The sequence below is a fragment of the Neovison vison genome, chromosome 7 (genome assembly GCF_020171115.1).
Source record: "Neovison vison isolate M4711 chromosome 7, ASM_NN_V1, whole genome shotgun sequence".
In the NCBI taxonomy this organism is placed as follows: domain Eukaryota; kingdom Metazoa; phylum Chordata; class Mammalia; order Carnivora; family Mustelidae; genus Neogale; species Neogale vison.
In genome coordinates, this window is record NC_058097.1 from 189,542,166 (window position 1) to 189,564,337 (window position 22,172).

Sequence of the window (22,172 nt, forward strand, 5' to 3'; positions counted from 1 at the left end):
TCACATGTGGCTATTTACATTTAATTAAAATTTTAAAATGTACATGTAGCTCCTCAGTTCACACTAGCCACATTTTGAATGCTTATTAGCCACATGTGGCCAATGCCTACCATACTGGACAACACAGATACAGAACACTTACATCACTATAGAACAGTTTATTGGATGGCATTGTTCTAGAGAAACATATTATTTTCAGATGAAATTTTATGTCTGGGTCTGGGGAGTCAACAGGGGATACAGACAAATGGAAGCAAGACAAATGTTAATAATTTTTAAAGTCAGATGAGAGATATATGAAAATTCACTTATTAAACTTTCTATTTTTATATGAAGATTATCATAATAAAAAACTAAATAAAACTAAAATTAACAAAAACGTTTCACCGAAAAATGAGGTATCACACTAAGGAATATACCATGGTTGGCAGCTTGGAAAAATCTGTAGTCCTACAAACTAGAATTCAAATCCCCACTCAGCAACCTACTTCTGGATCTTTAACAAGAAACTCAACTTTTCTGAGCCTCACTTTCCTCAAATGTAAGAGGAGACATCTGGGGCACCTTGGTGGCTCAGTGGGTTAAAGCCTCTGTCCTTGGCTCAGGTCAAATCTCAGAGTCCTGGGATCAGGCCCCGAATCGGGGTCTCTGCTCAGTGGGGAGCCTGCTTCCCCCTCTCTCTCACTCTCTGCCCACCTGTGATCTTTGTCAAATAAATAATAAAATCTTAAAAAAAAAATAAGATGAGACATTTAATACCTGCCTTGCAGAGTTATGGTGGAAATTAGAAATAACGAGTGCAAAGATATAGTATCTAACACATAGTAGGGCCTCAGTAATTGGTATCTCTAATCATTATCAAACAGAGTTTACTTTAAATGATTCAGATATTTCTCAGAACACCACCAGAAGAGGCACTACTACAACAGAATGCACAAAGGCTAATAGACCAGAGGCCCACTGGTACTATGGAAACAGGTCCTGGGAGGCTTTTAGAGCAGTAACTAAAGACAGTTCTTTTACAACTACCTTTCATAAACCTTTTGCATGTCTGCTCTATGTCGGACACTGTGCTTGCTACCTTCCCACCTCTCTTGACAAAGAGGAGTAACAGTCTCAAGTTCCTAATATGGGCCGTTATGCAAGGCAAAATATTACAAAGCTGGGAATTTAGGAGATGTTAACCCAGAACTAGTCTCAACTATATGAGCATAGTAACAACCTCTATTATATTCTGTCTATCTTTCATATCCAACCAAGTGTCCTATCTTCCCCTTAGCAACAGCCTCTAGTAACCACCCAATATCTTGCATTCAACATGTTCTTTCCTGTCTTAGAATGTGCTGGTCTCCTAAAATAAAAAGGTCTTTCCCTAATCCTACCCATCTTTCAAGACTTGATTTTGTACAGCCTTCTTTGATGATACTTCCCTTTCTCTGAAATGAAACTGCATTTAATCTCAGTACTGCACAGTGAAGCATTTGGGTCATCTACATTTTTTATATAATTGCATGTAAATAAGCCCTGCCTTTATAATACACTCCCATTGGTAAAGACCAGGTATTATACTTCTTCCGTATTCCCTACAGTGCCTAGCACAGTGCTGGAAAAACTGTAACCATTCAACAAATACTTATTAACTGGGTAACTCTCTAAAGCATCCTCCCAAAATAACAAGTACATTATGTGCACAATCCATATTCCCACCCTTGTTAGAAGCTTATGTCAGAAATTTCAGTTGCTTCAACAGAGGATGTAATGCAGAGCAATATGCTGTTTGGATCCAACAGGCATATTCTGGGAGTTGGTGATTACGCTAGATGTGACCTTTACAGAATTACAGAAAGAAGTCCCTAATAAATCAAGATAGATGCGCACACAGCCATACATGGAACATGTGGTGGGCGGTCAACTACACCCACTCCGTTTCTTCCATGGAAGAGTTGCCTGGGATGCTGATCTGAGTACGGAGAGGCCTTCCTTCTACAAATTATTCTTCTTCCTCACCTTGAGGTGAATGTCCATCTGGAAGATCTCCTCAAAGAATTTTAACTAAGCAACTAATCTGCTATCCAAAAAAATATGTATCCCTTAAAAAATGGGACTTTCCTTGACACACACACACACACACACACACACATAAATTTTCTTTTCCCTTTTGTCAAGGTGCAGTGTTCCAAAAGATAAGGTTTAACAGGTGAACACAACTATCCAAAGAGACACGACTGAAAAAGAGCTAATATGCTAGTCTGTAGCACTCTGGGACATTTCCTTTTTTCACAATAACTAGCGCTCCACATACAATCCTCCAAGAAGGTCAAAAAGCAGGGTAGAGGAAGTCAACGGCTCTACCTCCTCCTGCACCTCTAACCTGAACTATATTCTTTTTTTTTTCTTCTATATTCTCCTTTAAGGTGAAAGGTCTCACGGGCTTAGCCAGAAAAGGAGCTAGCAGAACCACGTGACTTATACTGTTAGGCCCCGTTCTATCTCTGCCACCAGAGCCAGATCTTCCAAGAAGATGCAATGGATATCAGGGAGACCAAAACCAGATGCACAGGTCCCAGACGCTCCAGATCCAGCCACAACATCTACAGGACTGAAGGAACAGACATAAGGAGAAAAGCAAGGGATGTAGGAGAAGACAAGAAAGCACCTGCTTACCTCCTGAGTGAATCTTCCTCAGAGCTCTCCTCAGGCATATCCTGATGTAAGGCCTCCTGTGGTACAGTTCCAGATCTGCTAGACTGGGTGTAAATTCTTTCCCAGTGGCCTGTCTCCTGGTTGAAGGCCACTCCCACAGTCCTCTCCTCCTGCGGACTAGCAGAGTTGCTCAACTCCAGCCTGCTGGAGCTGGGCGTTTGGCCCTCAGTCCGCTCAAGGGGTGGCAGCTGGCTGCCACTCGATGGCATGCCCTCGAAGGTGGTGGGGACCTGCCAGGATGAGCTGGCCTCGCTAGAGGAGTAGTTGGGTGTGGTTCTTTCCCAGCGCAGGGTGTCATTGTTGAAGGTCAGGAGATTGTGGCAAGCACGACAGCGGTTCAGGTGGCCACGGGACAGGTTGGAGTTGTTCTCACTACTGTGCGGGGTGGGCTGGTGGGAGGGGCCTGGCCTCTCGGACTCAATGTTGTTATTGAGCATTTCCTGGGCCTGTTGGGTCTGGGGGGCTTCTCCACTCAGGCTGTGGTCCAGCTCCTGAAGCCGGTCATACTCCAGAAAGAAGCGTCTCAGGTCACACTGAAGCTCATGGCGAATGCTGCCTGAGTTGTTTTGGCTGGAGCCACTTCCTCCATCTGACTCAGCTGCCAACCCTGAAGCTGGAAAACCCCTCCCTTCTGTGGCTGAAGTGTACACAGACGCTTGAGAGCCACCTTCCTGCTGTCTCAGCACAGACAGCAAACTCACCGAAGAGGCACTGGTCCTGGGTGGAGGCATGGATTCTGCCTCAGAGCGGGAGTTCAGACTGAGCACTGTCCGGGTCCACTCGGACCCTGTCAGCCCAGGAGCTATTTCTCGGTGATATCTAGAAGGGTGGCTGGACAAAGGGCCTCCCAAAGAGCGACGGGTGGGGCCCAGACTGAGGTTGCGGAGCGTGTTGCCGGCAGTGCTGCTCTGGACTGTACTGAAGGCAGACGGCCGGTTCAGGAGGCCCTGGTCCTGCTGCGCTGACGAGGCCTGCTCCGGGGGATGGAAGGGCTCGGTCTGTACAAAAGAAAAGGAAGGGGTAGTAGCCCTGGCAGAAGCAGGGGGGACACTGTCCTGGTGTGGCAAGAGGGAAGGAACTCGAGTGCCAGAGCAGCGGCTGCAAAGGCACAGGATCCCAAGGTGCTGGCAGCACTCAGCTGTGGGGTAACTGACCCGCTGTCGGAGCCGGATGTAAGCGGAAGTCCTGGGGCGCTCCGTGGAGGGCTGAGGGGGAGGCGGTGGGGGTGAGGGGGTAGCAGAATCTTGCACTGTGCTTTGCTCTCCCACCTGGATGCCAGAGGAGCGGGAGGACAGCATGTGCAGGAAATTGTGGAGGAGAGGCGTCCGGCGAACTGGCTGTGATTGCAGCAGGGCGCGCTGACGGTAGTGCGATAACTCTGTGCCGTCTATGGGGATCTCCGGTTCGTCATCACCCTGCAACGTGGAGCGAGGCGGGGCAGGGGGAGAGCGAGGCAGTTAGGTAGAAGCTCCAGGTAAATCAAGGAAAACTAACTACTGACTCTGACTACCATCCAAGGAAAACAGTCTTCACGGAGAGACAACAACCCTACCCTGAAGCACTGAGGACTAACTGGCTTCAGCTTCTGGATCATCATATGGAATTAAACTGTTCACTTCCAATTAGTGACACTTCTGAATGCGTACAGAGGGCAAACCGACACTTTTACAAAGTGCATCTCTCTGACACAGAGACAGTGAGGGAAGCAAAAATGTCAAGCAACCAGAGACACAAAAATGACAAGCTATCCAATACAGCCTGGTTACTTCTAATAAAGTGGTCACTTGGGGTTTTCAGAATTAACTCCCCTGTCAAGGCTATGGCTAGCACTTTGAATACACAGTCTGAAGCTAGTTCTCAATCTCGACTAGAAAAGAAACACTTGGGCATTACAAAGTCCAAGTCCAATAAAATCAGAATTGGAGCACTAGTTTAGGAAAAAACTCCCAGTTTAGATGGAGTTGGAACTGCTGACTAACTTACCTGCTGATTAGAGGGGTTAACAATGGCTGTGAGTAAGTAGTGTCCCAGAGGATCAAATCTCACCAGACTGAAAACACAAAAAGAAAGACAGACACACATAGATGTTAAATAAGAAGAGGAAGTCTGTGTTCAAATGTACGGCAATCACTACTGATAACTGCGGATTACCCAGGTATCCTCTTCATTCTAGGAACTTTCAAAACGCTTGAAGAAATCAAAATAATAGGGCTCAATACTTCTTGTTATCTCCTCACACTTGCCAGAATAGGGGACTATGTATCACGAAGATAATTTCAAAAAGCACCTAGGCTTATGTCCCAAGAAGCACCTACATTAAGCACATGCTTGCTTATACCGAAGAGCCCAACAGAACAGTAAAGCACAGCACACTCCCATACCCTGCCACTGGGTTAGTTTGTTCTGCCCTCACAAAGCAGCTACACTGGCAAGAAGCAGAAGTTCTGGTGACAGTGAACAGTTTCAGCATCAAGTGATACAGCTGAGACTAGAAAATTTTCTTATATCCAACCGCAATACCAAGAGGACCAAAGAAAACCCATGCATCAGCTTTAATTCCAGCAATGTGTGTTTGCATTTTGAGGGCTAAATATCAATCAGCAGATCTGACACGTATTTCATCTCCATTTTCCAGTTTGATAAACGCAAATAACTGATTTAGCAACTTCCCACCAAATTAACCTCCACCTGAACACCGTTCAGGTTTCCCAAAAGAGGGCCCTATCCCAAATCCGGACAGTTCTGAACGCAAAAGACGTTCTAACAACCCTGGTCTACAGAGACCAGAAGATGAGACCAATCAGAAACAGCTAAAATGAACTACCGATTGGCCAGCAGCTTAAAAAGTAGGAGGTGTACACATAACCACCTGCTCTGAGCAGATATAACAAACTGCTTCCTGAGGGGACAGCAAGTGTAAATGTTCTCTTTCATGTTAGTCCTATGCCAGACATCGCTGGTGGCCAGAGCACTCACCGGACCCGTTCCATCTCGCTAGCTGTCTTCACGACAGCAAAGGGCTCTCGCCGACTCCAATCCCAGAAGTGGATCTCATTGGCAGTCGCAATCAACAGGAGCTGAGCCGTAGGGTGGAAAGCCAAAGAAGCAATGGCATTGTTGCTGTCTGTGAACCAGCTTTCACTGCCACCCTACAAATGAACCAATCCCAAATATTCTCAGGTTATAAACTGACAGCAGACTGGGATGTCAATTTCAAGAAAGGACTATTTAAGGTAAAATGACTACTTATAGGGCCTACTTCAAATACGTCCACTGTAAAGTGTAGAAAATCAGTGATCTGGCAGAGTCGCCAATTTATCAGAAAATGATTACTGTCAGCTCAGTTCTCCAAGTCATCTGCAACCCAAAGCAATGAGCCTCCACATAGCCATGGTGCACAACAGCCCACTACTAAGTCATCAGGACAAGAAGCACATTGCTTTGGCGATCATGATCAGAACACAACACAATCCTTACTCTAAAAAGAAAAAAAGGCATCTATCCTGAACATAATTTAGAACCTCCTGCACTATGCCACAATGGGCAGATGGAAGAATAGTTAAATGAGATATTCATCTTAGAATGGAGGAATATGGATTAGATTTCCCATTATTTAAGTGGGGAAGACCACCTCTTACTCAGATGTAGTCCTAAAAACCTGGCTAGTCTCTCCACCAGTTCAGAACTCAATGGTAAACAACGCTCTGCATTTAGAATACCAAAGAAATGGAAATACTTACATGCAAATCCCAAATTCTGACTTCCCCATCTAGGCAGCCAGAAGCAATAAGGCCTGAGATGGTAGGATGAAAAGTGACACACCACGGAGTACGGCGGTGTCCAATCAAAGAATGAACACACTTGCCAGTCTTCACCTCCGTAATATAGATATTATGGTTCACGTGGGTGGAGGCCAACAGAGTCCTAGGAAATCAAAGAGTAGGAAATGAATGTGAAGCATGTAGGAGGGTAACAAACTTTATCAGTTCTGGATAACTGGCTTTCGAGTATTCCCCACCCCAGCGTGGAAACACTACACCCTAGGCATTATAAACAACAGAAGTATTCTGATCTTTAAAAGCTTTGGCTTCTCCACACTGTCCCCAAATGACACACGTCCCCTTCAGAGACTGTTTTTTTCCAGCAGAAAAATTATCATGCCATCAGTGGCCTGCATCACACTGCCAAAGGATTGTAATTGAGAAATTTTCTGAATTTGGAGGCTCAAGGTCCACCGTTTCCTTTGCTTATTCCTGTCATTTCTACGGTTAGCAACGCTCATCTACTTTCTATCCCCTTCTGATAACACTGGCAAAGTGCTGTTCATGCAAAGCTTCAAAGAGCCCTTAGGGATGTTACCAAGCTAGACCAAATATACAGAAAGCAATGCTGTAGCAAGTCTTAAGTTATAGATAAGTACTAGGTACCTGTCTGGGCTGAAGGCCAGTAAAAAGGTAGAGCGTGGACTATCCGGCAGTTCTACTCTCTGAAAAACAAACCAAGAAAAGTTAAAATACATTATTTATAAACTATGGCTCACTCTATCTCAAAAAGTACAACAACCACTGTAGATTAGGAGTCAGTATAAGCTAAAAAACTGGAGATAATGATCAAGCCACAAGTTGAGAGACAGAAATCCAAATTACCTTTAAGAAAAATGTCTAGCTCTAAAGGGAAAAGATTATTTCTAGCCCAAAAATTCTTAAATTTTAATTTAATTTAATTTAATTTATTCTTAAAACTCCGTTAAGTTAGATGTGTCAATTCTCTCACACAAAATAAATTATGCCTCAATTCTATATCATTAGCCCATTCTAAAACCCCATCTACAGTTACCCCTACATATCCAATGTCAAAAATATCTGTTTTTCCTACCTTGCCCTCCCATTTCATCCACCGAGTTTTATCTTCCACTAGCTCCTGCAGAAGCCGCTGAGCTCCAAAGGCCCGAGTGCCCCGTTCTCGCCCCCAGAGTATCCGGACAGCATTCTTCTCTGGAACAACCTTCATGGTGCTCAGTAGCCACTTTCACACCAGGCACAGGAAGAGAAGGAGCGAGCAATTGCTCCACAAGCTGAAGCAGCTAAAATGAGGCCATTCAGGTCCTTGTAAGTTGTCTTCATGGAAATCTAAAGGATGGATATTAAAGTCAAAGAACATCTATTCTGCAATCAGAGAAGCTCCCCATTGCAAATGTGATTGAGCTCGAAGAGGTTAAGTACTTTTTTTCATATTTAATGACACTCTCTCAGGAAGGACCCTTCTCCCAGACCTTTTCTTCCAAAAATATTTCATCCTTTTTTTCCCCAAGTTTTTTCTTAATTCTAGTTATCATATATAACAAAATTATTTCATCCTTAAATTCCTTTCATATCCTCAGTAGCCCAGCCTTATATCTGAAGAATATATCATTCTCTAAGCAGTTAGTCTTACTATTTTATCAGGCAGGAAGAACTTTTGTTACTAATAAAGTCTAAAAACCTGTCAAGAACAAAACACAACACAGCACCTGCCCTCCCTTCCCACCATACTGCCTCCCTATCCCCCAACCCCCTCCTTATCACTTGGGCAGCCTCCAAGCCAAAGAACAGGTAACTGATTTTAAAAGGCTGTAACCTGAGTTCTAGTTCTCTATCTCTTTTTTTTTTAAGCGGTGGTGGGAGAGGGGCAGAGGGAGAGAAGAATCTCAAGCAGACTCCATGCCCAGCGCAGAGCCTGACGTGGGGCTCAATCTCACAACCCTGAGATCATAACCTGCAGCGAAACCAAGAGTCAGATGCTTAAACTGAGCCACCCAGGGGCCCCGAGGTCTGGTTCTTATGCAGTCGCTTCAACTCTATCTCCTACCTAAAAGCAAGTGCATAAGGACTACTTTAAGGTATCTTTCTCACTCTCTTTTTCTCATCTCCAGTGAAGTTCCAGAGTAGCAGAGAGGATGAAAAAGAAGAAAAAAAAATTAAATTCCTTTTTCTCATCCACCACAAGCCTTAAGAGCATAGTTCTATAGTTTATCACAAAACAAAAATTCAACTAAAACATCAACTAGCAGCAAAATACACACACATGCAACAATTAAAGAACTGTGGTTCCTCTATACAATGGAATATGCAACCCAATAAAACAGCACTTCAGAAAAATACAAGTGAAATGTTATTCACTGTAGTTTGGTTTTAAAAAATTTCAAATGTGCAGAAAAGTTGAAAAAACAGTATAATAAACACACTATTTGCTACTTAGACTCAAGAACTGTTAATATTTGGCCACGTTTGCTTTATCTAGCTCTATGAACACACTATTATTTGTGTTGTTTTTTTATTTTTTTCTGAACCATTTCATCAGGCTTCAAGATGCTTTAACCCTATACATCTCACTGTGCATCTGCTAAGGATAAGGACATTTGACTTCATAACCACAATACCAGTAAGTACAATGGGGACCAGTAAGTCCTCATTCAAATGTCCCCAACTATCTTAAAAAAATGTCTTTAATATTTGGCTTAAAAAAAAAAAACAAAAAACAGAATCCAACCAAAAGTCAAGCAATGAATTTGGTTGTCATGTCTCTTTAGTCTCTTTTACTCTAAAATGGCCTCCAAGTTTTGCTTTGGTTGGTTTTATGTTTACTTATTTACAAACAAGCTTTTTTTTTTTTTTTAAAGAGGGGGAGTGGCAGGGGGAGAGCTTTTTTTTTTTTTTTTTTAAAGATTTTATTTATTTATTTGATAGAGAGCACGAGTAGTAGGGGGAGCAGCATGCAAAGGGAGAAACAGGCTCCTTGCTAACCAGGAAGCCCAACACGGGGGCTCCATCCCAGCACTAAGGGCTCCTTACCTGAGCCAAAGGCAGATGCCCAACGACTGAGCCTCCCAGGTGCCCCAAGACAGAATCTTTTTTTTTTAATTATTTTTATTAATACATAATGTATTATTTGCCCCACGGGTACAGGTCTGTGAATCATCAGGCTCACACATTTCACAGCACTCACCACAGCACATTCCCCAAGACACAGAGAATCTTAAGCAGGCTCCACCCTCATCTCAGAACCCAAGGCTCAATCCTACGACCCTGAGATCATAACCTGAGCTGATATCATGAGTCACCCAGGTGCCCCAGACACAAGCTTTTTTGAAGTCAAGGACAGGTGACTTGGGGAATGTCTTACATCTTAGTTTTGCCTGTTTGTTTCTTCACAGTGCCATTTAGGTTACCTCTCTATCCCTTACATTTCCTATAAACAGAAGGCTAGATCTAAAACACTGATTAGGGGGCGCCTGGGTGGCTCAGTGGGTTAAGCCGCTGCCTTCGGCTCAGGTCATGATCTCAGGGTCCTGGGATCGAGTCCCGCATCGGGCTCTCTGCTCAGCAGGGAGCCTGCTTCCCTCTCTCTCTCTCTCTGCCTGCCTCTCCATCTACTTGTGATTTCTCTCTGTCAAATAAATAAATAAAATCTTTAAAAAAAATAAAAATAAAAATAAAACACTGATTAGATTTAGGCTGAGAGTTTCTGGCAAGAATGCCTTACAGGTGATGCTATGTATGTACCTCCTGATGCAGGTACCTGCAGCACAGCAGGTGGCCTATATTCTCAGGCTGTTCCACTTAGCACAACTTGGAAAATTATGTGATCATTTGGAAAAATATGACTACTTGGTTGAGTCTGTAACTGAAAAAGCTCTCTTTATAAAGGTATAGTCCCTCCTCCCTTTATAATTAGCAATCTTTGGCTAATATTTGGCATCAAGTGAATATCCTGCTCCTTCTCAACTTTTTGCTTGATAGTTTAGCAGTCACTGATGACTCCTTCTTGAACTATCAGGGTCTGAAATAATGTTGATTTTTCTAATTCCATCATTACTTCTACATTTATTAGCTGGCATTTCTTTTGAAAAAAACTCTGCCTTAAAAAATGAAGCAGATTAAGTGGGCTTTCCCCCCCCTTTTAATTACTGACTTCTGTCTTATTGTTTGTAACAGCAAAAACTGGGGACAACCCAAGTGCCTATGTAAAAAGGGGACAAGATGACTAATCTATGGTGAGCAAGATTCTCTGAGTACTGATAACAAGAGGTCTCCAAGATAAAATATTGTGAAGAGAGGGGAAAAGCAAGGTACAGAGCACTATGTATAGTAATACTATCTTTTGAATAAGAGAAGAAATTAAATGGTCACTCATTAGGGGTTGAAGAGATAAGATGAATGGAGACAAAGATGGAAGCAAGACTTCTCAAATATTTTCATTTTGTGTCTTTTTTATTTTTGAAATATATCACCTATGCAAAATTTATTTTAAAAATATTTAATGATATGAGGGGTGCCTGGGTGGCTCAGTGGGTTAAAGCCTCTGCCTTCGGCTCAGGTCATGATCCCAGTGTCCTGGGATCGAGCCCCGCATCCGGCTCTCTGCTCAGCAGGGAGCCTGCTTCCTCCTCTCTGCCTGCCTCTCTGCCTACTTGTAGTTTCTGTGTGTCAGATAAATAAATAAAATCTTAAAATATATATATATATATATTTATTTATTTATTTATTTATTTAATGATGTGAAAAAATACCTGGTAAGTGAAAAAAGCAAAATACCAAAATTACATTTACAGTATGATCCCAATTTTGTAAAAAATATATATGCATGTGTATATATATATGTATGTACATATAAAAGTCAAGCATATATATACATGTACATACATATACATGTATATATATGTATATGTATATATATGTGTGTATATATGTATATATTGTATATATATGTGACGAGGACATGATGTGTATATATCTTGGAAAATAATGATACAAAAGAAATATAAATACATGGGGGCTTAAGTGGGTAGGAGAAGAATCCATGAAACAAGATGGGATAGGGAGGGAGACAAACCATAAGTGACTCTGAATCTCACGAAACAAACTGTGGGTTGCTGGGGGGAGGGGGGTTGGGAGAAGGGGGGTAGGGTTATGGACATTGGGGAGGGTATGTGCTTTTGGGTAAATTGGAAGGGGAGATGAACCATGAGAGACTATGGGCTCTGAAAAACAATCTGAGGGGTTTGAAGTGGCGGGGGGGTGGGAGGTTGGGGGTACCAGGTGGTGGGTATTATAGAGGGCACAGCTTGCATGGAGCACTGGGTGTGGTGAAAAAATAATGAATACTGTTTTTCTGAAAATAAATAAATTGGAAAAAAAAAAAGAAATATAAATACTAACCATGGTTGTCTTTAGCTGGTGGGTCTATAAGTGATTTAATAATTAGAAAAGGCAATGTTCTGGGGCGCCTGGGTGGCTCAGTGGGTTAAAGCCTCTGCCTTCAGCTCAGGTCATGATCCCAGGGTCCTGGAATCGAGCCCCGCATCGGGCTCTCTGCTGGGCGGGGAGCCTGCTTCCTCCTCTCTCTCTGCCTGCCTCTCTGCCTAGTTGTGATTTCTCTCTGTCAAATAAATAAAATATTAAAAAAAAAAAAAGAAAAGGCAATGTTCTTTTCACTTTTTAAATTTAAAAAGTAATAAATGGGGGCACATGAGTGGCTCAGTGGGTTAAAGCCTATGCCTTCCACTCAGGTCATGATCCCAGGGTCCTGGGAGAGAGCCCTGCATCAGACTCTGCTCAGCAGGGAGCTTGCTTCCCTTCCTCTCTCTCTGCCTCCCTCTCTGCCTACTTGTGATCTCTGTCAAATAAATATATAAAATCTTATAAAAAATAAAAAGTAATAAATCCTTACTGTAAAAAGTGAAACAACAATGGGCTCTTTACATTTCACAAATGGCTGCAATCTAAAAAGTATACAACTAGATGTATCCAAATATAGACAGAAGAAAAAATATTTATAGCTTGTGCTGAAAGGAGTTTTCTCCCTGGCATATTAAAATGTAGAAAGTTAGAAAGAGTCTACAGAAAGACACAACTCCAAGTTCCTAGACACATACATCACAGTTCCCTAATGAGTGATGAAGGAACCAACTCAAGTCTGTATCCTCATGGTACAGCTCTCATCCCTCATTAGCACATGGAATAAATATGTACACACTGACAATGTCAACATGCTGTAGGCCAACCCTCTGAAGCACTTAAGGACAAAATAACTAGAAGGAAATAATCTACTTGGTGACCCTGACAATTCATGGCTTAGCAACAAAAGTCTGGAAGTCAAACTGCCACATAGCTGAATAATTACTAACCAGGAAGGTGCCAGCAATACAGTTCACATTAGTTCACTTTAACCCTTTATTGAGTCTAATTTGTTTTTTGAGTCCATAATTCTTTTACCTAATACAGAGAAGTTCAGAAGAAATGAGTTTTGAGGGTCGCTTAAGAGTGTGACATAAGGGGCGCCTGGGTGGCTCAGTGGGTTAAAGCCTCTGCCTTCGTCTCAGGTCATGATCCCAGGGTCTTGGGATAGAGCCCTGCATCGCATGGGGCTCTCTGCTCAGCCGGGAGCCTGCTTCCTCCTCTTCTTCTGCCTGCCTCTCTGCCTACTTGTGGTCTCTGTCTGTCAAATAAATAAAATCTTTTTTTTTAAGATTTTTATTTATTTGATAGAGAGAGATCACAAGTAGGCAGAGAGGCAGGCAGAGAGAGAGGGGGAAGCAGGCTCCCCGCTGAGCAGAGAGACCAATGTGGGGCTCTATCCCAGGACCCTGAGATCATGACCAGAGCCGAGGGCAAAGGCTTAAACCACTGAGCCACCCAGGCGCTCCTAAATAAATAAAATCTTAAAAAAAAAAAAGTGTGATATAAAAGTACTATCAGAGAAATATATTTATAATTTATAATTTTTAAAATTTTATTTATGTATAATCTTATAAAATGTGGTGAAAACAGCAGCAGTCCAATTCGTTTAAAAAAAAAAAAAAAACCTGACCTGACCTGTGTAACTCAAGAGGAAGGAAATACAGGTCACAAAATCATATGATTCAGAGAACTGTGATACAACCTTAAGTTCCTAAAGGAACTGGAAGAGGAAAGAGCTGCTACAAGTATTAGTTATCAAGAAAACTAAAAACCTCAAGCTCAGGCTTACCAAAGAGCTGTCTATCAATTCCTAAGGACCTAAACACACTAAACATTCCAATGAGAAAGTTGGACTGATACCAGGAAGTCATAGGGTCTAAAACATTCACAGGCTTTCTTTTGTCCGAAGAAAACTATTTGCTCTGTTTCTTTAAAAGGATAAGGGACTTCCACTCCTCACAGCTACCTGAGAGGAGATTCTACTTTGTTCTCTCCAAGGAACAAAAGGAGCTAAATCAGACTGAAGTCAGACAGGCCGGTTGCTGAGGAGGAAGTGCCAGTCAAGTGTGTTTTTCATTCCTCTTTTTAAAAAGGAGGAAGAAACAAGTTTCCCAATCTGTCCCTTAAAGCAGACTGAGACAAAGGGTGCCAAGAATAGTCTTTGTGATGCCATTACACAGTCGCCAGAATCAATTCTTGGTCACCAAAGCCTTATGCAAGGAGAACCGGAAGGACACAACTGAGGTGTGTACACAAAACAAATGCCCCTTTCCACACACCCCACCCCCTGCCATAACATGACTGACCACTCTAAAAAAATGGGAAGATAAACCACCTTTAAAGACTTTCTCTTCTGAATTTTAGGTCATAATTGTATTTAACAACTACTAATAAAAATCACCTAGAGAGTATGCCACAGCCCAGTGGGAACTAGAAGTTAGATTCACAGGTTCCCCTAGCAAATTTGATCATCTAATGCCAGGAACTTTTTACTCCACCTTCTCCCTAGAGGACTTCAAGCAAGTTAACCTCTTTGAGACTTGGTTTCCTTCTTTGTAAAACAGGAATGGCAATATATACTTATGAGGTTCCTGTGAGGCTCCAAAAGGAAAAGAATGGGAGAGTGTCAACATCGTCGCTGTTACTGTTGTCATTAGTACTGAATCCTCTTTGGGGTTCACTATGGTCTCCTTCACCAAACAATACAGCCAACAAAAACCCCAGAGACACAAGATGCTAACAACTCCCAAGAGTGGCAGACTTTTCTAAGAGACATTTCAAAGGCTATTACCAGACAACAAAGTAAAAAATACTCAGGAAAATAAAGTATATCTCTGTGGCAAAAATAATTAAATGCGGGGCACCTGGGTGGCTCAGTCAGTTAAGCATCTGGATTTTGGCTCAGGTCATGATCTCATGGGTCAAGAGACAGAGCCTTGCATTGGGCTCTGTGCTGGCTGTGGAATTTGCTTAAGATTCTCTCTCTCTCTCTTTCTCTCTCTCTCTCTCTCTCCCTCCCTCCCCCTCCCTCTTTCTTTCTCTCACTCTCTAAATAATAAAAATAATATAAAATGAGATCTGAGCTACCTCTCCATAAGTAAAATGAATTAAAAAGCAGAACCAATAGGGACGCCTAGGTGGCTCAGTCGGTTGGTAAGGAATCTGCCTTCAGCTTAGGTCATGATCCCAGGGTCCTAGGATTGAGTCCTACATCGGGCTCCTTGCTCAGTGAGGAACCTGCTTCTCCCTCTGTATGCTGCTCTCCCTGCCTGTTCTCTCTCTCTCTCTCTCTGATAAGTAAGTAAATAAAATATTTAAAAACAAAAACAGAACCAACAATTTAGAACTATATCTGCAACCTGGCTGATAATTCAGATCCCAAGTCCTCCCTTCCAATCGTATACCACGGGTGTGAATCAGAAAACTATTAGATCTGGAATGAACTGTTAAAATAGAGTACAATCCCCTCATTTCTTTGAGTAATTGCATCCCTCTCCACTGCACTAACCATGTAGGAAGTCTAAGAGTCAGATCAATTATGTAATACAACATATATTTCATAACACAGAGGATTCATCCCAAGGTTAACTCTTTAAAAGAAAAAAAAATAGTTCTTTAAATACTAAATCTAGGATTACTTGCATAAGTAAAGCTCTCCCAACAACTGGAAAATAAGCGACAGAATGTCAAGCCATTAATTAGAGGCCTAAAAGTAGCCCAGTACTCTTCAGAAACTCCATGTGGGTGGAAATACACACCGTCTTCTACAATTGGCAGCTTTGTTTTCATTAACAGCACTTTTTACAAAACATTTTAGGACACTTCAAATTACACTATATAGGAGCCAAGTCCACAATGTGAGCACCACAGTGAGCAACCAGACCTGCCTCCGTACAGCTCTTGCCTAACTCCTAGACGAGACTGAGTTTAGAGGTGGGCAAAGAATCTGGGGCAAGGCAACACAAATCTAGACCAGGGAGACACACGGAACACATCCTGAAGGCAAACACACCTGGAAGCAGGAAAACATCAACTACTACCTGAATTGCGTATGTGCTGTGTATGGACTTCTAAAAGCTATCCGAGAATATGCCAAAGTGATAACTATGGTTAAATCTAGGTAGAGAAATATTTTTTATCCATAATTTCTAGGTAAGAGATAACACAGTATAGTGGTATACAGACCCTGAAATCAGACTGGCCGAATGAATCCCAGCTCTGTCATTTTCTTGGTAAAAGAAGGTTTCTTGGTTTCTTGGAAGAGTTACCTAACCTCCCTACACTTCAATTTCCTCACCATAAAATGTGACCACGGATGGTATGTATATGACAGGGATGCCAGGAGGATTAAAAGATTTACCAAATGAAAAGTACTCACTATTCTAGAATTCCAATGCTTATACTAGAATAATTTCATTCTGTAATGAAGAATTAAAATTAAAATAGCAGTAAGAGGGGCGCCTGGGTGGCTCAGTGGGTTAAAGCCTCTGCCTTTGGCTCAGGTCGTGATCCCAGGGTCCTGGGATAGCACCCTACATTGAGCTCTCTGCTCAGCTGGGAGCCTGCTTCCACCTCTCTCTCTCTGCCTGCCTCTCTGCCTGCTTCTGATCTCTGCCTGTCAAATAAATAAATAAATAATCTTTTTTAAAAAATCTGAGTATTGACATCTTTATTATTTTTTTCCCAATTTTGACATCTTTAAAAAAATAAAGCCACAAGGTAATGGTTAAAATAATAATACCTAACACTTTCATGGGGCTTTTCATGTCCCAGGCACTGTTCATAGCACTTTGCATAAAGTAACTAATTTACAATCCTCAGAGCCCCTCCATCAGGGTTCATGAGGTCCCCAAAGAACAAGTCACACAGTCAGTAGTGCATTCAGGATTCAAACCCAGGCAGTTTGGCTCCAGAATCTGGATACTTAATTACTACAGAAAGCTCCAGAGTGCCTGACTGAGATACAACCTCCTATTCAGTCTCTCTTCTATGCCATTTACTAGCCTCACATGTATTCGGTCCTCAATAAATGTTTCACTGTCTTACAATATATGAACTGGAAATCTGCTTTCTTTATATTTGTAATGTTCATGTCCTCAAAGGAGAAGAAATGAAAGAATGACATTAAGGAAAAATGAAAAAAATGTTTTCACTCCTTCCTTTACAGCAATACATAGTTTTTAAGAGAAAAAAGGACTATAAACTCTTTGACCAGAAATAGCTCTGAATTTGATAAAGTACCATATGAGACTATATCATGAAATTCAGCCATGCACAGGTTTGACAGAGTATTCACAATTACATCTTCTGTTAGATTAAGTATTTACCCTACAAAATTACAAACTCCATCGAAATAAGGAAAATTACTTCTCAACAGGAAATAGAGATAGATGCCACAATACACTGACTTCTGTCTGGCTGCTAGGAGAGACCACAGATCTTGAAAAACTTTATCTAACAGAAGATGTAATTGTGCATACTCTGTCAAACCTGTGCATACTCTTTTGTCAAACACGGACTACAACATAAACACATCTCAGAACAGAAAGGGACTCTTACACGTACAGTCTCGTGCCATTCCTTTCTCATCCACGTGACAGGGGTAAGTGCTAGTGACCTCCCTGCGCCACCAGAATTAGTTCCAAGAGGCCTGTCACTAACTTAGTTTACCATCCTATGCTAGATTCTCTCCAAAGACATTTGCCATCAATTCCTTCCTACCCTACGCCCATACTGCCCTACCCATTGAGAGAGAACATATTTCTCACCCCATGAATACAGGCTGACCTAGGGACTTATTTTGACCACACAATGTGGCTAAAGGGATGTGTCAGTTCCAGGCCTGGCAGCTTCATAATTGAAAGACAGCATGTTTATTTTTTTTTATTTTTTATTTTTTTAGATTTTATTTATTTATTTGTCAGAGAGAGAGGGTGAGAGAGCGAGCACAGGCAGACAGAGAGGCAGGCAGAGGCAGAGGGAGAAGCAGGCTCCCTGCCGAGCAAGGAGCCCGATGTGGGTGGGACTCGATCCCAGGACGCTGGGATCATGACCCGAGCCGAAGGCAGCTGCTTAACCAACTGAGCCACCCAGGCGTCCCAAGACAGCATGTTTAAAATGAAGCACAGAGGCAGTGGATATTCTGAGAGCAGGGATGGAATATGAGATATTATATCTTTCAGGCCTGAAAGTGCCAGATATAAAAGTGATGTGATTTAATGGGTAAAGATAAGACAAGAGATAAGAAGCTTCAATGACTGATTTGTACCACTGAGTTGTTACGTAATCTTTTACAAATCACACTGGTGCTGAATTTCATCTTTCTCCACAAACTGAAAGTAATAACATCCTTTTTGTACCTTAAAGGAATAATGTCCTTGGAGTATAATTAGAAGAAAAGGGCTACAAAAAATTCAAGGCAGGTACTACTTGTGGAAGTAAAAGCCAAGTTGAGAACCAAAAATAAGGACAGTACACAACAAATGGGAGTTTGCACAAAGAAGTCTGGCACCCACAGTTCTCAAACTGCAAAGGAAATGACAGGAGCCACAAAGCAGAATCAGAGAATACCTTTAATTAATCACCTGGGGGCACCTGGGTGGCTCAGTGCGTTAAGCCTCTGCCTTCCCATCAGGTCATGTTCTCAGGGTTGTGGGATCAAGCCCCGTATCAGGCTCTCTGCTCAGCAAGAGCCTGCTTCCCTTCCTCTCTTTCTGCCTGCCTCTCTGCCTACTTGTGATCTCTGTCTGTCAAATAAATAAATAAAATCTTTAAAAATAATAATAATAATAATCAATCACCAGACAAACTGGAAGCAGTAATTTGAGAGAATCAAAACCAGTACAATGGAGATTATACACATACCCTTTATAAAAAACCAAAGGCCCAGAAATAAAATGCTATTAGACAGAATCTATATTCCCCACTGCAGATATGTACAACATTTATGTTCAGAATTACAAATACTCCAAAATACAATTGTCTCCATCTAGAAAGTCAGGCTAAGAGGTAATAATGAAGCAAGTACCTGGTACAAAGCTGGTCAGCCCAAGTTTATCAAGAGGTAAGTAAGAAATATGACCTCTTTTTTGTTCTCATACCCACCATCCCCCCCCCAATGTTTTTCATATAACTCAGAATGAGGCATACCTCTACAGTGTGTATCACAAATAAGCTAACAGCTTTACAAAATGCTTTGAAGACACAAAACTAAATAAATTCTAGAAGAAGAAACACTAGATTTTCTGCTACAAATATTGCTTACTAGGGCTTCCTAAAGTAATTCATAACGATGTAACTTAATGCCTGAAACACAGCAGTCTGTACTCAAACACAAAGTGTGATCAAAACTGGAAACAGAAAGCCATAGGTCCCAAATTTGAGACTGACAATCATTCTTATAGCCACTTACCTCAGAAGGATAAAAAAAAAAAATGAAGTTTTATCTGCAAACCATTCTGGGGAAGGCATCCACTGAGAACACAAGAACCCTGGAAACACAAGGAAGAACAGGAGGAAACCACGGAACCAAGAAAGTAAAGCTCAATTTCTGAGTCCCAAGCTATCAACAGAATTAAGAAGCCAGGAAGGCTACCCTTAAATGCACAATAATGGCAAAGAGATCTTCCATTAGTAAGCAAAAAAAAAGTAGCTTTTGATGGAAGAAATTTCACAGAGGCAGAAACAACTTAACTCCAGAACTGGGAATTGACCCCAGCCGCCTCAGGCAAACAGGCCTAATGACTCCGGCAAAAACATACCTTTCCTCCACCAACATTAGGAGGTTGAAGTAGAGCCAACTGCAAATCATGAAGGATGGCACCTTTCTGTTTTCTGCATAGTCTTTGGGAAAAAGAAGACTGTAACTCTTCCCAGGAGTACCACACTGCCCCCAGGTACTCCTGGAAGCCCCTGGAGCCACAGCAACAGTAATGTAAAATGCTGAGAGAACATTCACCCAAGAATCCTCCCAGGCCCCAGGACAGATGAGATTACTGAGATTATTGAGATGAGATTATTTAAGAAAAATAAAACCTAGAAGAGGCTAGGAAATGCATCTAGGTTTGCAAAATGAGTCGGTAGACAAAGCAGGACTTGAATTCAGGCTTTTTCTTTAGATAGCATCAGAACTGAGCTTGACTCCCCGTCCTTGGCTCAGCAGATGCTGTGTTCAGTGTTCTCCAATGTTAGAGTCAGCCCAGGTCAGGTTCTTGGCTGACTAGAATAGGGAAAGAAAAAATTTCCCTCCAGGCTTCAGGAAAAGACGAAGTCAAATTATTAAATGTAGAGCCCTTAAGCTAAACGGTCCGGCCGCTTGTCTATCTTGCCAATCACATTTCTCAGCCAATCAAAATAAGTCACTGGATTTAAGAACCTAGCCATTTTAAGCTTTGACTGGAACCTGGATTCCATTTCCCCAACTTTCCGAATAAAAACCACTTAATAGGAGGAGAAGGAGACAAAAGTAATGATAGCCAAGAAACATTTATTGAACATCTATGTACTCAGCACTATTCTAGGCACTGAGAATACTATAGTGAACAAGAACATTCTCACCCTCAGGAAGCTTATGTGATTATGTAATTAAAAATTTGAGGATACTTTCAGGGTACCTGGGTGGCTCGGTTGGTTGGGCATCTGGTTCCTGATTTCGGCTCAGGTCATGATCTCAGGATCCTGGGATCAAGCCCCATGCTCAGCAAGGAGTCTGCTTAAGGATACTCCCTCCCTCTCCCTCTATCCCTCCCCACTCCCCTCCTCTCCTTCTCTCTCTTTCAAATAAATTAATAAATCTTTTTTTAAAAATTGAGGATATTTTCATGCTGGGAAGAGAATATGAAAAGTAATGTCTTTGGGGGGAACAGATTAAATGAAGGAAATCAATAGCTGAGAATCACATTCCATTTTCCTATGAATGGACCTGAGAAAATACAAATAAGTCAGGAGAAATTTTTAAGTATTTTCATATAAATGAATACTATAGTAATATAATCCAACATTACTTCCTATATGACTAAATTTGAAGGCATCCTTACCTCAAAAGTAAACAGTGACCATTTTTTTTTAAGATTTTATTTTTTAGGGGCGCCTGGGTGGCTCAGTGGATTGGGCTGCTGCCTTCGGCTCGGGTCATGATCTCGGTGTCCTGGGATCGAGCCCCGCGTCGGGCTCTTTGCTCAGCGGGGAGCCTGCTTCTCTCTCTCTCTGCCTGACTGCCTACTTGTGATCTTTCTCTCTCTCTGTCAAATAAATAAATAAAATCTTTTTAAAAAAAGATTTTATTTTTTAAAAGACTGTATTTATTTATTTGAGAGAACAAGTGCACAAGTGGGGCTAAGAGACAAGAGAGGGAGAGAAGCAGACTCCCTGGCTGAGCAGGGAGCCCAAAACTGGGCTTGATTCCAGGATCCTAGGATCATGACCTGAGCTGAAGACAGATATCCCAAAAGTAAACAGTGATCTTAAAGCCTTGTTAAGTACGTGGCAGAAAAATCCCTTTATTGAATTATTGCCAGCTGATAAACAGAAGTGGCAGAATATAACATATATTTAAAGCAATACTTTTACGTAACATTCACTAAACCTTTGCTATACACCTGGCAGTGCTACCCACTTTTCCATACATCATCTTGTTTATTTCTCACAATAACACTATGAAGATAGGTACTATCATTATCCCCATTTCACAAATCACAAAACTGAGGCTTAGAGAGGTTAAATGATTTGTCCATGTGGAAGATTAAAAATCAAATCAGTGGCCAAAGTCCATGCTCTCTCCACAGTACACACTGCTTCTATAGAATAGACACTAAACCTCAGATACAGAAAAAATTCCTTTTTGTGTCCTCACATCTAGAAGGTCATAATTATAAACAGTTGATTCAGAAGAGAGAGCGAGAATGAATAAATTCAACTGAATCTGAGTCAGAACACAGTGACTCATGCTATATCCTTAGGCAAATTCCAGGATATCCATGCCTCAATCTCCCTATCCATAAAAGGGGCTAACCTCACCAGAGCTAACCATTACTTGCCTCATGGAGGTCTGTTAATTAGTATTTATAAACTTAAATTAAACTTTTTATTTTGAGATAATTGTAGACCTACAGGCAGTTGTAAGAAATAATAGTGAGAGAAGATCATCAGATGAAAGAGACAAGAAAAACTACAGTGTTATTATTGCTTTGATTCTAGAGAAAAGCACCAGAAATCAAGGATATGAGTTAAGTGCGCCATATGTGATTTGGGGCT

At 41.7% G+C, this 22,172-nt stretch overlaps 1 protein-coding gene across 5 annotated transcripts in view; it reads right to left on the minus strand.

Annotated features, from left to right (window-relative positions):
* AMBRA1 (autophagy and beclin 1 regulator 1) overlaps nt 1-22,172 on the minus strand; it is a 180,793-nt gene that overhangs the window by 139,734 nt on the left and 18,887 nt on the right. For 3 of the 5 annotated variants that reach the window (XM_044259183.1, XM_044259186.1, XM_044259184.1), the window contains exons 2-7: nt 7,579-7,832; nt 7,131-7,189; nt 6,444-6,627; nt 5,680-5,852; nt 4,687-4,753; nt 2,665-4,118 (exon numbers count right to left, since the gene is read on the minus strand). In XM_044259183.1, the coding sequence (XP_044115118.1) occupies nt 2,665-4,118; nt 4,687-4,753; nt 5,680-5,852; nt 6,444-6,627; nt 7,131-7,189; nt 7,579-7,713 (2,072 nt within the window). In that variant the 5' untranslated portion in view covers nt 7,714-7,832. The remainder of the gene's footprint in view (nt 1-2,664; nt 4,119-4,686; nt 4,754-5,679; nt 5,853-6,443; nt 6,628-7,130; nt 7,190-7,578; nt 7,833-22,172) is intronic. The other 2 variants (XM_044259188.1, XM_044259187.1) reach the window with 1 other exon arrangement.